The 18,494-nt window shown below is 40.0% G+C and overlaps 1 protein-coding gene across 2 annotated transcripts in view; it reads right to left on the reverse strand.

Annotated features, from left to right (window-relative positions):
- Mllt3 (MLLT3, super elongation complex subunit) overlaps positions 1-18,494 on the reverse strand; it is a 256,345-nt gene that overhangs the window by 94,141 nt on the left and 143,710 nt on the right. For both annotated transcript variants that reach the window (NM_053718.4, XM_039109122.2), the window contains exons 3-4: positions 10,645-10,727; positions 4,469-4,612 (exon numbers count right to left, since the gene is read on the reverse strand). In NM_053718.4, the coding sequence (NP_446170.2) occupies positions 4,469-4,612; positions 10,645-10,727 (227 nt within the window). The remainder of the gene's footprint in view (positions 1-4,468; positions 4,613-10,644; positions 10,728-18,494) is intronic.

Consider the following 18,494-nt stretch of genomic DNA (forward strand, 5'->3'; position numbering starts at 1 on the left):
ACTTTTAAGGCACAGATATTTTTAATAATAAGGGTTAGAATTCAAAGGAGTACCACAAGGTATCTGTCTTTCCAGGGAAATGTACATGAAGATCTCTTTGAGAAAGTTTGGAAAGTAGTTACGACATTGAAAAAGATAAATCTACTTATGAGACAGAAATTTAACACAGACCTACAGGTCTGAAAATTATTATTTAGAAAACAATCTGCAAGTTTTTAAGATCCTTCTGGCATAAAGTTCTTTGGAATAATTTTCTTCTGGGAGATGGAAAGCATTTTCTAAGAGGCTTCCAACTCTAACGGCAACCTCTCTGATCTCCAGAAAAGCCAAGTTCAACTTTTAAGAGCACCGTGTACTTTTGGCATTAAAGAAGAAAAAAAAAAAAGCGAAAGAGAAGCAGCCAAACAAGGATTGCTTCCCACCTTCTTAAACTGCGGGTGGCAAGCCACACAGGGTCAGGCAACTGAAGTCCAGGCCATGTACATTTGGCATCTGTGAAAAAGTTTCTAGAACTGGGGAGGTAGCACAGTTAAGATTGCTGAGTTAGGACACAGATCTGTTCCCATCCCCAGTAACCATATAAAAACCCAAGCCAGTAACCCCAGTACTAGGGAACCAAAGCAGGAGGATCCCTGGCGCTTGCTGCCAGACAGCCTTACGAAGTCAGGGAGCCTGTCTCAAAAGAAAGGTAGAGAGGCTGGAGAGACAGTTCAGTGGCTGACACTTGTTCTTACAGAGGACCCAGGTTCCATTCCTAGCAACCATATGGCATCTCACAACCATCAACTGACTCCCATTCTAGGATCCAGTTTCCTCCTCTGACCTCTAGGGATACCAGGCGCCTACGTGAAACAAAGACCTGTATGTGGGTACTCATACGACATAAAATAAGTAATCTTGATTTTTAAAAGGCAAGGTAGAGACCTGAAGATGGTGTCTGGACAGTAACCTCTAGCCTTCACAAACATGGGCACATACCCATATGCAGTTTCTGATGTGCAATGGACAAAAAAATTACTGCAAAATCAAATACACAGTGAGCCTGAGGGGATTTGGCAGCACCTGCCTGTGCAAGGTGGCAAAGCTTCCCTGCAGTCCCGAAGACAAACGTGTGTATTCTGCATTGCATAGACCATTACTGTACACAATGCCGATGATCAAAGCCCAAAACCACCTAGCTCCAGTCTGAAAGGTTAGGAATTGCAATGGTCTCTCACTGGGGCACACACATCTTCCTCTTGATGTTGAAACATAATTGTTTAGTTATAAAACACAAAACAGTGTCCTCTGATCATATCAAATTAATATATCTGGTATATTTGTGCTGTAGTGAGATGTTACCAGTTGAATTAATGACTTGATTTTCATATTTAAACATATAACAGATTTGGGTATGAGATTAGGGCAGAATTGAAATAATTTCTGAAGTGGCCTCAACATATCTCTGCAATGTTATAATGTTTGTGTAAAGCAGCATCCTCAATACTCGTTACTATAAAATCAAAACATTGGTAAAAACCTGAAAAATTTTGAAGATGCTCTAAGTCCTTTGGTGCAAACCATTTGGCCAAGATTCTTCATGTAAAAATGTTGTTTCAATATACAAAGTTTCCTTGGTCCTCATTAAGTGTTAAAACATATATGCATTCTGAATCACTGTCTTAAGGTACGCTTCTTTATAATTCATTTTCAGTAAGCTTCTCGCTTGTTCATCCATTTTATACATCTACATTCCAAGCATCACATAAAAATCTCTCAGGTGAAAAGGGATCCTGAGTAGATGAAGTTCAACAAAGCCATGAACAACTGGCCATTCCTGCCGCAAGCTCCATATAATGATTACATAGTACACAGGAGGGAGGTCTCAGTTCTCTTCCTTTAAGAGTAGAATATCCACACACATATATTAATGTGGTATTTAGGAATAAAGAACACAGCACCTCCACATCTGCCAAAATACACCCATTTAAAAAAAAAATCTTATCTGAAGAGAGATTTCGATGAAAGCAAAATGGCTCAAGTCTGTAGCTTTTAGACTGAACTAACACTAAGACAACAGTTAATACTGCGATACCCATTAAAAACTAATCCAAGCCAAAACTGTTTAGTAGTCTACAAAATGCTTTGACATTTTCATAGAAGGTAATTTAATCTGTACATATAAGATAAAATCTATGGATTACCATAATCTCAGGTGAATTTTTAAGTTTTTACTTTGTAACAAAATTCACCGGAATCTGTTCTTTGAATAAGTCACAAAGTGTGCCAAATGATCTGTGCAGGAACCACACTCCACACTGCACACAGTTTGAACGTGTGGAGACACATTTGAAGCCTAATAAGAAAGTATCCATGGGCTTCAAAGGTTACTTGGAGAAACACAAAGAAGGAAGCCAGAAGTCAAAGGTCACTGGAGGTTACTGGGAAGTAAATACCACTAGAACAAGCTGCCAAAACCAACAGGAGACTTTCCCAGGATGTGGCACTGTCTCACTGACCTCTAACCTTTCTACACTCTGAGACTATGTACCTGTTTTAAAAACACTTTATGTAATATTTACCTTTCCCTATAGCCTTTATCATTAGCCCGACATCAAGTCCCATGATCCACAAAGTTCAGTTAACTATTGGGCAGCATATCCAAGAGGCCTAGTGCACTGCCCTCATAAAAAGAAAACTAGCGATGGTGCTGGGATCAGGTTACTGACAAGGATATAACCATAGGTAAGTAGGTAACTTCTGTACTACCCCCTTTATAACTATTAAAACAGTTAAAAGCATTATTTTAAAAGCAACTTCCTTAATTAATATAGGCCAGTTCCCCATTTTTACATTTGATCTTAACCAAAATGCCAAGAAGCAGCGAAGTTCCAAATTTTAAGATGTTAAAAAGCCTGTTCTGTCAGGAACATACATTTCCTTGTTTCTCAAATATCTATTTAATCCACCATCTACAAACATACTAGTACGGGGAAGAACTAAACATGAAGAAAAGATATTTCAGACCTTGAAATACATGTTTAGCCATTCAGTGGAAAGGACAAAAACCCTGGTCAAACAGGACTTAAAAGGAAATGAGTCCACATAATCCAAATTGGTCACAAAATTATATAGATGGGCACCCTCTCTTCAGGGCCCGTGCTTTCCTACAGTTAGCAAGGTAACTGTCTATGATCTATAAAGGGAAAAACTATGATACTAAAATAATCCATCGTATCCCACATGGCCCTGTGGCAGAGTTTACCAGTGATGTGAACTGTATTCAGAAGCAATGAGTTTCTAAACGCTTTATAAAAAAAAAAATGTTAAGTCCATGGACACAAAAACACTCAAAAACCTTCCAGATAAGGTCAATGTAGAGGATCTGAGATAAAGAGCCAAGTTCAAGACTACATTTGAATTGGGTCTCATGTGAGTCTGGGTTGAGTAGTTCATCTAAGGAAGGGTTGATGGCCTGGATAATACTGATTTTAAAGGAGATTTTGGTCCATTTGTAATCTTTATCTGTGCCACTAAACCAGTTGAAACAAACATGTGCTTGTGTCAGCAAAAAATACAAAATTGTTTCCCAATTTAGTAACTCTAAGGGTAAAATATCCCACCTATTACCTTCAACTAAAAGGAGAATTTCTTATACTTACAATTCAAAAACAAAAAGTATTCATATGACTTAAACATATTAGATGAGTGAATTATATTTCCACTTGTCGTGATCAAGAAAACCTGGACAGCAACTCCATATTATACTTTCACCTAACCTTCAACTTTTCCTAAAACTTTCTATAAGTCAATCTAAGCAGGTGCAGATCCCAGTCTTTGGTACATGCAGTCTGTTGGTTGTTTCAGGTTTGTTATATGGATAATTCTCCCAAATTGAGACATGCCCTCTCAGGGGGAGGTGCACGAGACTCGGGACATTCATAAAACAAGATTCATGAGGACCTCAGTAAGGTCCTACCACCAGCTGAAGCAATTGCTCAGGGGAAGGAAATTCTTGAAGAGGGCTCTCAAGTTGACCAGGAGGCTCCATGGATGCCAAGTTCACGAGTTGTTATCCATGCTTAGCTGGCATTTTTGATGATGCAGTTGCCCTTAAATTAACTACACTCATGTAACTCATTGGTTCTCTGAGTTAAGCTTGGGCAGGAGGATCTCTTTGGCCTCTTTTCAGCACCTGCTCGAGGAGGAAGCTGTTTGTTCACCTATACCTAGGAGAAGTAGCACAGGCAGCTTTATCAGAGTAAACTTGACCCACTTAGACATTAAAGCTGTTCCAACCAGATACACCATTTCAGGTTTGCACCTACCTAAGAGTTTGCCTTCCTCTACACCCACAGTTAAATCATGAAAGTACTTTTACTCTTTTGGGCTCTTCCAGAATATATCAGTTTACATACTAGCAACGAATATTTTTTAATAGCAAAGGCTGTTTACTGGCTTTTCTGTTTTGCGACAGAGTGTCACTTACCCCTCCTGCCTTCAGCAACTTTCTTCTAAAGTCCTCTGTGGGGTTATTGAAAGTTAGCTTCTCACAGCGGAGGTGATTCACTGGTGGGTGGCCTTCAAGATGCAGGAATAAGTCATAATCAAAGCGGACTTTCTTAGGTTCTTCCTGGAGGTTAAGAAAATTAAGAGGTAAAAATAGAAAATTTAAATACAGATTCAATCATCATAAGAAATGGGAAAGACCTAGATAACACTTAACAATTGTGTCAAAGTAGTTCTGACGAAGATAATACAATCTACAAGTAGGCGAATTTTCATTCGCCTTAGGAGAAAATTGGAAAGAATAAACTTACTTTCCCTTTGGGTTCTGAAGTGGACTGTGCCATGACTGTGGCTACCCAGTAGAAACCTAAAATATTCCTTCTACCTTGCCCCTGGCCCCCAACATCAAGACTTCTGTCTTGTTGTCATGCTTACTACTGTCCAAAGTGTCACAAATCCTACCTCTACTAGGCCTCCCTATGATGTATTTTTTTCTTAATTTTTCCATCATTTAGCCTTCAAATTTATCTATATAAATCAAATGTCTACTCATTTTTATTCCTTGGTTAAAATGTCAACACCTTCCCATGTAGATATGTATGCTACACGAAGACCTTCATAAGCTCCTCTGGGATTCTTGTCTCAGTATACCACCTTTGCCCAGTTGATGGCCAGCTCTTCTCAGTGGCCATATTCTTACTCTGGGTATCTTCACAGAGGCAGTGTGGACTGCTTGTCAACATTACAGATCATGAAGCTCATCCTCCATTCTTTGGCCTCTGTCATTTATCACAGTAAGTTTTTCTTCCCGTTCTAAGTAGGATTCTTATCTATCCCCAATTCTCTGGTTGCTACAACCTCTTAGAGCATCACTACTTCTTATATAGTCCTCCGTTTCCAAACTTGCCTCAGTCTTCATTTTATAGCAACAAGTGACTGATTTTTTTCCTAATGCAAAAATATATCCTTCCAGTACTTATTTAAAACGCCTTTAAAGGCTCATCATTTTCAATAACATAATCTCATTTCTTGAAACAAGCAGCACAGTCTTTTACCACCTTCTCTGTATTTTACTTGCATTCCTACAATAGTCTCTCCCCTTCCACACTTCTGAAGGTCTTGAAGATCTCCCATGTTTTGTGTTCTCATTGATTTTTGCTTTATCATGGAATACCCCAGCAGACCTAAAACTGCCAGTGTATTTCCCTACGTGGCTATATATGTTAAAATATATAAGTATCATTGAGGATCCAGCAAAAGTGCTAGGTCCTCTGTAGAGAGGTCCTAGTCCTCCCAATGTAACCTGAACTAGACATCACCCAGACCTCTCCACTCATATATCATTCCACTGAATTATGATTGCATGTGTCCTACTTCACCTCTAAATTGTTAAATATTCAGAGCGACCTTAGAATTAAGAAGGGGGTGGTATAGCTTATAATTGGAAGCATAACTAATAAAGCCATTTAACCAGTTTGGTAACGTAGCAATACCAAATGCTCATGACAGTCTTTCCATAGACTATAATTCAGGTATTTCATACATGCATTCATTTATTTTGTTTCATGTATATGTATAGGTATGTGGGGGTACATATGTGTAACACGTGTGCAGTGCCTATGAAGGCCAGAAGAGAACATCAGATCCCTTCAAACTAAAGTTACAGGGAATCTTGAACCATGTAGTGACTGGGAAGGAAACTGAGATCCAATACAATATCAGTAAATGCTCTTCACCACTAAGCCACCTCCCAGCTCCCTCATTTAGAGATTTTAAATTATTACTTGTTGAGCTATATAGGTAAGTGAATAAAGGCAAGCCACAGAAAAAACATTAAACTATGATATATCATGACCCAGCCAGTCTCCAAGCTGACATGCTTTGCCATGCAGAGACATGGAGGAAAGCTTGAAAACCGCTATATTGAAATAGTCAACAATCATCAACCAGATACAGTTAAGGGGGGTAAAATCACTAAGTCTACCCCACACCCTTCTAACACAAAAGATTCACTCCAGTGTACTTTAAAAAAATAATATGTTGAGAAATATAACTAACTACCACCAAACAATGAATGAATGAAGGAGTAACTGCATCCTCGAAGCCTTTTGGTTTAAATACGCAGAGAAGGAGCCATTGCTCCTCACAAAAGCCTAAGAACAAGGACTAGAGTAGCTCTTCCGTCCATCCGTCTGTCCCGTAGCTCTTCCGTCCATCCGTCTGTCCCGAATGCAATTTTCTTTGAAATGATTTTTTTTTTTGCTTTTTTTCTTTGTTTTATTCATTTGTTTGTTTGTTTAAATTTAGTGAGGAATAAAATGGCCATAAAGATGTGTTGTGGTCAACTATAAATCTCTACTTAGAAGGCAGATATCAATATGATGTTAAGTTTTGCTCCTCAGAAAAGATTATTCTTCAAAGTTCACATACGAGGAGCCAGAACTAGTCTCTGTTCTTTCAGGAGACAGGTTCGATTCCCAGCACCCAAAGGATGACTCACCACTGTTTATAACTGCAGTTCCTGACAGAACCAACCCTAACTCCAGTTCCATAGTGGAAACTGTGCCCTCTTCTGACCTCTGAGGGCACCAGGCTATTACTTAGTACGTACACACACACACACACACACACACACACACACACAAATCTATATAAGAAAACTCTGTGTTTTCCCCAAATATAAAATAAATGTTTCCTGGAGGAGCAATCTGGTTTGGTACTACCATAAGCTCCAGTGCTTGCCAGTCACTTACATACCGTCTCTGAGAACAGGCTAAGAGGGAGGAGCATGGGGTCTTTTCGAACTAAAGCACCAGGATCGAGTGGGGTTCAATGTGAATGCTGTGTTTGGCTTCTGAAACTCAAATGGTTTTCACAGATAGGCTGGTTTCATTGTATACAAGGACAAAATAAGACAGAATAAAAATACAGAGACCCAAGACAACGACTTACACTCTAGCAGGCCTCTTGACTCTGACATCTCAGTCAATAAGAAGAACTAAAGACATGCTCATCAGAGGCATAGCAAGTCCAGGACTGGGAAGAGGACTGCATTCCTCATAAGCAGAACTGAGACTCCCTACCATCAGCGGAACTTGTCTCTCAGGACACTTTTTGTCTTAAATCATTCCTATAATGGACACTTGCTGCTCTGAGACTGTAAATACTTATAAAAAATAAAATAATAAACACTCAAAATAAAATGAAAATTCTGCAGAAACCACTTACAGTTCCTAAATCCTTTACAGAAGAATCAGTTCGGTCAGAGGAAACACAATGTGTCCTCTAGGCTGCCAGAGCACTATACTAAATTAAGTAAGCCAGTCTCAGCAGACAAGCACTGTCATGGCTGATTTACATTGAGCTATTTAAGACCCTTAAATTAATCAGATTCATGGAATCTGAAGGACAGTTCTCAGGGTCTGAGATGAGGGGCATAAACAAATGTTTGTTTACTAACATTAGCACCGTTATTTTCCGCTTATAAAGCAAGGAAGTTCCTGGGATACTCTACATCACTGCATGGATCAGAAACACCACTGCAGTTCACATTTCAGAGGTAAAAAAAAGGTGTGATGCACATGCCTTGATTTCCAACCCACAGCAACTGGCCTCAAACTCATCAACATCTGCCTGCCTCTGCCTTACAGGTACAGAGGATATGTCCAAACTGAAGCCAGCACAATGTCAGATTCACATGGATGACAGAAGAGGTGTCTACCCATAATCACAGACTCTCGCAAGAAGTCAGAGCTCTTTACTCTATGAGAGAAAGGCTTTGCGGGTGAAAACCTAGATAATCCAACCACGGGACAACACTAGGACACTAGATATGGCAGTGTGATTGATGTGAGGCAATCCTCTCTAATCAAATACCTGCAGAACTGAAAGGCAGTGGTGTGAAGGGAGCAAAGGCTTCGAACTCCTTTTCATAAACACAATCATTTAAAAATACACTGTATAGTCAGAAAAGGCATTTCTCCAGGGAACATAAGTAAATGGACTATCAGCATATAGAGACGCTCAACATCATAAGTCATTGAGGAAACGCAAACCAAAATCATGATGGAGAACGGATGGTACTCAACCAACAGGAGATCTACAGTTAAAAAGAAATAGGAACATAAAAAAAGCATTAGAAAAATTCCAACTTTTATACACTGCTAAAGGGAATATAAAATGCATAAAATGGGTAAGGTGATTTTGAATATAATTAGCGACTCCCTGAAAGTTAAACATAATTACATACAATACAATCATATAATTCTACCCAGGCATTTACCCAGGGGGATTTCAGAATATGACAACATGAATACCGGTAAGTGATATTCACAATGGCGATGCTCTAAATAGTCACAAACAGGAGGCAGGTCAAATGGCCACCAACTTACAACTAAAAATCAAAAAGTGTGAACTACTAATATTATTAAGTATTGAGATATCTCATAACAGGGATGAATCCCACTTCTCAAAAGTTATTTAAACTTACTAAATAAAATAATATGTAAAGCACTTAGCATCACAAGAAACTAAAAAAAAAATTTTTTTACTGTCAAGTATGTCTCTGCTCCCCTCTGTGTGTCTCTGTCTGTCTCTGTGTCTCCTCTCCTCCCTCTCTCCCTGTCGTGTGTGTGTGTGTGTGTGTGTGTGTGTGTGTGTGTGTGTGTGTGTGCGCGTGCGCGTGTGTCTGTCTGTCTGTCTATACCCTAATGAAGGTTGAAGGCCATAAAGGATGGCATGGCAGGAATGTGGTAAGTAGACACTAACAGTGAGAAAGGAAAAACATACGAAAAATAAAACATACTCTGTTATCGCTACATTCCTGTTTTGTGGGCTAGTTTATTGTCGTTTGGTATCTCTTGGTCCAAAGAAAACCTTTGATGAGTTGAAAGGTTAAGCCTCCTAGACATGGAAAAGCCAGTGTTGCTGTGGAAAGTACTGAGTGCTAAAGGGTGGGTTGCCAGGCTCTGGCTCTCATCCTGCCCTGAGCACAGAGTCCTTCACCATGACCTGTGAGGTAAGTATGCAGATCCTAGGCTACACCCCAGGGATGCTACTTGCATGGCTCTGGTGTGAAAACAGCTTTCCAATCTGTGCTTGGAGCTGCTGCTATGCCCAGGGCCGGACTTGAATAGAGTGCTGGCTTAGAGAACTGTATTCTCTTTTCTTATTTGCTTTTTCTTTAAAAAAAAAAATAAGTGAACTATCTCACTTTGGGGCACATTAGTACTTTTGAATTAAAAGTAAGAAATATCATTATTTAAATAAAATTTCAGGCCCTATTACAGGCCTGCCGTGGGGTTGAATGCTTTGCTGGGGGTCCACTGATCCAGTGAATACAGAGAAACAGCAGCAAGCAGTAGCTTTGGCAGGTGAGGCAGGGGAACTTGGGGTAAGGGTCCTAGCTTCACCTCTCATGCACAGACCACTCCAGTTTATGGTGCCGACTTGGTACCTTCTTGTGATAAAAGACAACAGTCTATCAGGTTTGTAAACAAAACCCAGAACAGTAATGCTGAAAAGAGGACCAGCACCTAAGAAATGTTTACTTAAAAAGGAAACAATGTTCCAAATATTCCACATATCATCAATACACAGAATTCCTCTAGACCTTCTGAGAAGGACACTCCTACCTCCCCATGCCATGAATAAATATAAAGTCCAGGGACCTTCAACAATCACCCGTGTCTTGGAGTCTGTGTACTCTGCCCCAAACATAATGGTGACATCTTTTAAGTGCAACAGAACCCAAAGTACCTCAGTCTGGAAATAACTTTATATATTGGCCACGTATGTTCACCACCTAGAGGTAATACAGGATTTTATTTTTGCAAGAATTCAAGGGATAAAGCAGGAATAGAAACATTTCCTGGAAAAACTCTGATTTCTCCTTTCAACTTTACAAAAATCTCTTTCAGAATGGTAATCATTCTTCAGAGGAGTATTTAGCGATTTTTAAAATAAACCGATTGAATCTGATTGAAATTATCTTTTTATAGCCACTATTATTAAAAGTTGTGATAACCAAAATTTCAAGAAGTCAAGCTTAGCTTTAACTTTTTATACTGTTACACTTATTATTTTTATTATTTTAATATTATTATTATTATTTGGCTACTAGAGAATTCTAAAGGAATTTGGGTAACGATCACATACCTTGTTTTTAAAATAAACTTCAATTGGCAATATGAAGCCAGCGTACCCGGACTCTTCTACCTTGTAAGGTGGGTCTTTGCACACTGCAACATTAAAAAAGAAAACAGAAAAGATGAGAATAACAAGACAAAAAGATGTTGAAAACATAAACATTCTGACACCAAGACCAGGCCCAGTTTTCACAGCCCTTAGAGATTCCAATTTCTTCCTTATTTCTTCTTCTCTGGGACCCATAAGGATATGTTTCTTACCTAAAGCCAAATCTATATTTTTAAATTAAAATCTGGGCGAAGTGTACCTCATTACAGCCAGTCATGGTCACAGTGAGGGACTTAAATATCATGCTCAGAAACAGGACAGAGCCTATGATCTAACCTCAAGAGAAGTAAAATATTGGTTCTCTTGCCATGGGTCATGGCCCCTCTGGGGTTGAATGGCCCTCTCACAGGGGTTGCCTAAGACCATGCTGTAGAGCAGGTATTTATATTATAATTCATAACATAACTAGCAAAATTGCAGCTATGAAGTAGCAATGCAAAGCACCATTGGGGGTTAGGGGTCACCAATGAGGAACTGTCTTAAACAGTCACAGCACCAGGAAGGTTGAGAACCACTAAGAAAAGAACTACAGGGTTTCCTAACTAAAGAACCCAAACTAGGAGTTAAGAAAATTGTCCCTTGACTGGGCTTCTGTCGTCTGAGATGTCCTGTACACTTTTTTCCTAAGGCCTGAAACCCAGGCTCTGTCACTTCTCATGAACATTAGGATTCATTGCTTCCACTTCCTGATGCCACAAAACTGAGGTTTTATGAGATCCCACCACAGCGACACATTTTAAAAAACAACCAAATAGTTATTGCTTCTTAAAATAAAACGAAGTCTTGGAGAATCAGAGTCCTTGGGAATTGACATTTCATTCTTCTACTACATTAAAACAATCACAGGCCAACTGAATCTCGTTGGGTCTTGTGGGCTGGAAAAAGAGCACTTGCTCTTGCAGGAGACCTAAGTGCCATATCCAGCAGCCACATGGCATCATCTCACAGCTGCCCTAACCCGAGTTGCAAAGGATCTGTTGAGCTTTTCTAAGCTGGGCCAGCTCCTGTGTGCATGTAGTGCACACATTCACTCAGGCACACACATCCAGTATAGGAAATCTCTTTAATCGATGGTTTCATGGGGTAAGAAGGGGAAACTGGATATGCTGAATGTCAAGATGCTTATCCCAGTCCACCGAGTCCTCAGCCGCAGCCCAGGTCACATTTCCAGGCTTCCCCACTTGTTTCCCACCAGAGCCCTTGTGCTTCATTTGCACTCTGGTTCCCCCATCATGCTCAGCACTTCCACCTATGCTCAATGCTCCCACTCTCCCTGTCTCATCCAGCTCTTGAAGCTCCTTACACCTATCCCAAGCATGACTTGTCTAAATCACTACTCTGAAACCAGACAGAGTTCTGTCTGACTATATACTAAAAGCCCCACTCCTGTAGTCCCTTTCCCTCAAGGGTAGGAAACAGACAGACACACAGTTTCACCTTGGGAAGTCAAAGCTTCCCAGGTGGTTAGGGTGTAGCAGCTGGCACACCTGAGTGCTTAGCTACAATGTAGTTCACACACCAGAGGACCTTTACAAAGCTGCCTCGCTTCTCTGGAACCTGCTTCTAAAGGGTAAACATGGTGATGCTAGATACTGAATGCTTGTGTTGCCCAAAACTCACATGTTAGCATTCTAGTCTCTGATGCTAATAGCAATAAATAAACCTTTGAGCTTGTGGAATGCTTAGCCCTAAATGAAACATCCATATCCTCTCTTCCCAAGGCTTGGGACAATTGTAGAAAATGGGACAAAAGACTGACAGTGTGAATGAACACAGAGATACAGTATCCTTTGGACACAATCTGCAGCTGCCTATATGAACTCACAACAGTAGTGGCAAGCTCTGTGCAAACTCAAGCCAGACCAAACCACACTATGGAGAAGGGAGGAGACTGAAAAGCTATTGCAAGCTGGTACCTGTTGGGGAGTTTGTCACTAGTAGGTCACTCATGTTCAGTGTAAGATCCATGGATATCTGGGCAGCACAAATTGGACTTGATGGGTGGGGTAAAAGTGGGGGGCATAAAGGTGCAAGGTAAGGGATGTTGGAGTTCAGAGGAAATAGGGGAGGCAATGAAAATGCTCAAAATTCAACTCATTGTACAAAATTGTAGTAGAAGTAGTAGTAGTATTAATCGTCGTCATCATAGTCGTCATCATCACAGTCATCATTGTCATAGTCACTGTTGTCGTCCAAAGATCGCTCTAATCTCTTTGCCTACGTGAGGCCAGGGCAAGAATCCAGTCAACAACCCTAACTAGGATCCTCACATCAAAACCTGCACAAGATGGCACTCTGACATCAGACTTCAAGCCACAAGATTGCAAGAAATAACTATTTTCTGTTTCTACTACCAGGTCCACTATACTTTGTTACTACAGCTTGAAAGAGCCAAGATGATAGAGTGTATATGTATCAATGCAACAATGTATAGATCCATTCTCAGCCCCGTCAGGAAAGCAGGCCCTAAAATAACTAATCACCACTTAGAGATGGAAACAAGAGAGGCTTGGATTTGGACCATGGGGCTGTCATCCATGGCCTCGGGCTGGAGATCTTGACAGCCTCTGCTTCCTTTCACTTTAACAGAGAATAAAACACCATCTACACACTTGCAAGCATAGCTTCAATGTGCAAGGTGACTGTATGTAGGAAACATTATTTAAATAAAACAGGATGTTGGCTCCACATGGCACAGATAAGATACAGTCACAGAGAAGTGCATGGACAGCACAGGTTGGCTTTTGTTTCTACTTGACAGTATTTCGCCATGTAGCTCAGGCTGGCCTGGAAATCTTGATCCTCCTGCCTCAGTCTCCTGAGTGCAAGGATTATAGGCAGGTATATGACACCAAACACAGCTGAAGCAAAGATTTTAATGTCTAACTCTCCTTAAGCTCACCTGATGAAAAATTTCCCCAAACCTGAAAGTCAAGAATGAAGCACCTCACTTTATCTTGTAGGCTTTTCTAATTTAAATAAAAAGAAAGAGCAAGAGAACCCAGAATAGTGGCAGTCACTTATCCACTGACCACCTGCCAACCTTCATGAATATTCAAATGACCTGAACACTGGGGTGAACATGTAGCCCCACCCAGCGGGCTGGTGGCTGGCAGCACTATACACTCTTGGCATTCTAAGCTGTGGGGCCCTTGCAAAAAGGCAGTTTCATTGTATGAAATCCTTAAAGAATTAATGACAATATTTTTAGATGGCAGTTTGGTGTCCAGGTTGCTTAGAATTAATCATGCCAGTGTCATTTGAAGGAAGTTTATTTTGTGAGCTGCTGCACCCGCCAGGGAGCTATAGCTGTTCCTCTCTGCACCCTTTTGTATAATTCATTTTCTCCATTCTGAATGCAAATTGCTCCAATTATAGGAAACAGCTGTTAGTGGGCACATCTTCGAGTTGGAAATCTTGGGATTTTTTTTTCAGCCTCCTAAAGGAAGTGATCTGCTGTGTATTAATATTCTGTACATGTCTGTTTTCATAAAAAAATATTTATTAACTTATACCTCAATTATTTTTAAGTGTAAAATTTTCATTTACAATAAATGATATCTATATAGTACCCTGAGTTCTTAATTAGAAGTAAACAATAGGGCCACGGGATGGCTTAGTCAGTAAAGGCACTTGCCACCAAGCCTGAAGACCTGAGTTCAATCCCTGGAACACACACTCAAAGAAAGAGGAGAGACAACTTCCTCAATCTACCCTCTGGTTTCCATATACATGCACACATGCAAAAAAAATTAAATGTAATAAAAATGTTTAAAAGACACATAAATTAAGACTGTGTGTATGAACAAATATACACATGTGTGTGCTCATGCAAGCACACGTGCATGTACCTAATGGAAGCCAGAGGTCAACCTTGGCTTTCATTTCCCCTCAAACAACTTGCACCTTTGTTTGGTTGTTTTTGGTTGTTTTTTTTGAAGACAGAATGTCACTACGTGGATCTGACTGTCTTAGAGCTCACCACATAGACCAGGCTGGACTCAAACTCACTGAGATCCACCTGTCTTTGTGTCATGAGTGCTGGAATTAAGAGTGTGTGCCACTACACTCAGCCATGTACCCTGTTTTTGAGACAAGGTTTCTCACTGGACCTGTGCTCATAGATTAAGGCTAAGACAACTAGACAGCAAACCTCAGAGATCCACCTATCTCCCCTTACCAATAGCTGACACAAGAGCACAGCAATGTGTCAGGCTTTTAACATTAGTTCTAGAGATGAAATGTAGGTGCTTGTGCTTGTGCTTGTCTGTCAGGGATATCTCCCTAGCCGAAAACATTTTAGATAGAACCAACGTTTTTAAAAAGCAATATATAGTTCTGAAAAACTGGGGACTTTCCTCATTCTAGCATGTTGGAATCCTAAACATAAGTTTCTGAGCTAGCTCTGGAAAAGAAGCGAGTTCTAGAACTAAAGTTGAAGCCATGCGGCCAGTGGGGATAGTACTTTCCTACAACAGCTCTTCAGAACAGTAGATACATGTTTGACTGATATCCCTGGGAGGCCTGCTTTGCTCTGAAGGGAAATGGAGGAACAGTGGGTCTGGGGGATGGGAGAAGTGGGGAGAAGAACTGGCAGTAGGGGAAACCTTGGCTGGGATGTAATATATGAGAGAAGAGATTTTAAAAAGAAGGTGTAATATTGATACTAATGTGTGATGTATGGCTAACTATACACACTACCATTGGCTTATTAAATCATTTAATTTTGACCTTGAAAAAACTCACAAGAGGAAGAGAAACACATAGGGAGACAAAAGACCGTGGCTTAGCCATCTACGAGTAAGGTAAATCTATATTTATTAATGAGTAAACTTTTAGGAAACATCTTACTATTTAATTAAGAACAAAGGGTCTGAAAAAAAAGATATACTTGGTATACAGAATAAAATGTTTCACAGGTGAAAAAAAGTGATTTCATACAACAGATTATATATATGAAAATAAATTTAATTCATTAAAGAAAAAGAAAAACTTTTATACCAAAAAAAAATCACATAAAAATCCTTTTGCAAACCCCAAAGACCTTCATTTAAGCTCTAAGGACACAAGTAGGCAACCGCTTTCTCACTATTTTCTTGAGAACACAGCTGGGAAATTTTATCCAGAACAGTTCTAGAGTATCTGCTTAGACAATATGATTTGTGCTAATCTGAATACTTCTATAACAAATGGGGCCCAGTTGCCCATTGATAACTATTGGTTTTACTTTGTTTACTGCACAGAGTCATTCAGGAAGGACACACACCAGTCTCTTTCTATATGGACTAGCTATTACCACCACTTTGTGTCAATTGTTGCTTCCAGCTTGAGCTGTTTTGGACCCCTTCCCTCCCCACTTCAGTCCCACCACGGCAGAGTCCCCAGAGGTGGAGAACACGGGGTCCTGCACAACTGATCCCATTGTCCCAAATGGTCTTGTGCCAGTGTCTGAAAGTCTAGAGCCAAGGCCTTAGAGTCTGGGTATCAAGGGGACAGCTTACCATGCTGTCCCCAAACACGGTCTATGCCTAGACAATATGACAGTCTAAAAAGAACAAAAATCAACAGTTGGGTTCTGTTTTTGTTTTTATAGGCACACATGAACACATGCTTACTCATGAGTACGCATGTGTGCCTCCACCACACACAGATACACGCACATATTCACTTACTGCTTCTATTTTGACTGTTTCTAAACAACGAAGAAAGGGGGTGAGAGAATAACATAGGGCAAATTTTGAACTGCGTTGTGGAGTTTTTCCACCTTGTTTATTTAAAAGTTCAAATGCAGCCCTAAAATATAATCCTTTCCAAATGTGGCGAACAACTGTGTGAACACAAGCACATTTTCCATAAAACTTTTAGAAAGAGTTAAGTGACTGGAGTAGTGCTGGATCGCCAGTCTCCTTCCTTCAGAGCCACAAGGCCCAGCTCAAACACCACTTCCTCCATAGAACCTTCTACTAATACTGTGAAACTAAATGGCAACTTCCCTCTTCTGGATTCTCCTATGTTTCTTATTGTTCGAATTTCATGCATCCTGATGTAATTGCTATCATCAACGCTATCTGAGGGACAGTCCCTCATTTATGAAAGCGGGGTGAATTAATAAAATGTAACTTGAAGGTAAGCTTCAAAGAGTGGAAAGTGTACACGCCTGGGAGTTAGAAAGAAGAGAAACAGGGCCAAGGTGGGAAGCATTCCATAACGGAAGCCATTATGGAAGTAGGGTCAGATGAGCAGACATTTTTGAAAATGGTGGCATGAAAATAATAGGAAAGCTTATGGGGTATAAGATAAACATGTAAAAGAAGGGTCATTCATGTCACAGAGCTGCAGGACAGCCCTATAGCTAAACTAAGACTCAGTGGCTCACACGGTGACCTCACTTGCTGGTAACTAAGAATCTTGATGGACGTGTTCAGAATACCTTTAGCTTCTCTGTGTGTTCTGATTTGTACAGGGAATGGCCCCCACAGAATCATGTACTTGAACACTTGGTTCTAGTCGTTTGGGGAAGTTATAGAACCTTTAGTAGGTACAACCTTGCTGGAGGAAATGGGTCACTGATGGCTTTGAGACTTTATAGCTTCTCCCACATCCTGTCCTCTCTGCTTCCTGTGTATGTGAGAGATGTGATCTTTCAGCCCTCTTCTCCAGCCACCCTCTGTCAGAGAATCCACTGTCATTGTCACTCTCCCTCTGGGATCACAAAGCCCAAATAATCTTTTTCTGCTGTAAGTTGCTTATGGTCATGGTATTTTATCATGAAAATAATAGTAGCTGATATAAAGTCCAAGAGGAAATTTTGTTATAAACGTATACATGCTTTTTGTTTCTATATTTTGTTTTGCTACGGTACTGGGGACCTTACTGTGGGCCTTGTGTATGTTAGTGTATGTCACTTGTGTATGTTAGTGTATGTTTCTTGTGTATGTTACTCTATCAACTGAATGATATCACCAGCCTTTTATAAAGAACTTTCTCAGAGTTATCCAAAACTAGTAGCTAAAGTTAAGCCACAATATTTCATTTTAAGAAAATACAGTCTTAAAACAGGACTTCCTTTAAAACCAGTTCTTCAAGGAACTTATTGTTACAAATGAACCAGCAAAACAGAAATTGTCCCAAACTAGAAAACAATATAAATTGTTAGGAAATAATCACCAATCCTTCAAGCTAATGTTGATCTTTCTCCTAGCAACTTGGCCCCCATAAGCACATGAAATTGCTTTTACAATTTTAAACCATTAACCCAATGGAAATAGATTTCCAGGCTAATTGGATGGGAAAAGGAAAAAAAAAACCCTCTTTATAAAGTTCATACTAGAGACAAACCTAATTTTTATGGAGAGTTATTCAGATAGAAAAATACTGAGATTTTTATCTCATGGAAGATTGCCATCCTATCACTTGGGAGGTTGTGGTGGGAGAGCAGCAAGTCAGAGGGCAGGCCAGGCCACCTATGCAGAGCTCCTCTCTCCTCTCTCCTCTCTCCCTCCCTCTCTCTGAAAAAAGAATCAATAAAATCTGAGACAGAATAGTCACATTTCAGGTCTGTCTGAAAAGGGAGTATCGGCTACACAGGCAATGACCATCCAGGGAAGCAACTGAGAAATATTCCCAGGGTTACAACCCCAGAAAAGCTGTCTGTCTGGAACACAGCTCCTCTCTGTAGCTTTTACATTTTTATTCTAAGATTAATTCATATACATTTCATTTATATAAAGGTTTTTTTTACAGTCTTGTAT

This window comes from Rattus norvegicus, chromosome 5 (assembly GCF_036323735.1).
Source record: "Rattus norvegicus strain BN/NHsdMcwi chromosome 5, GRCr8, whole genome shotgun sequence".
Classification (NCBI taxonomy): domain Eukaryota; kingdom Metazoa; phylum Chordata; class Mammalia; order Rodentia; family Muridae; genus Rattus; species Rattus norvegicus.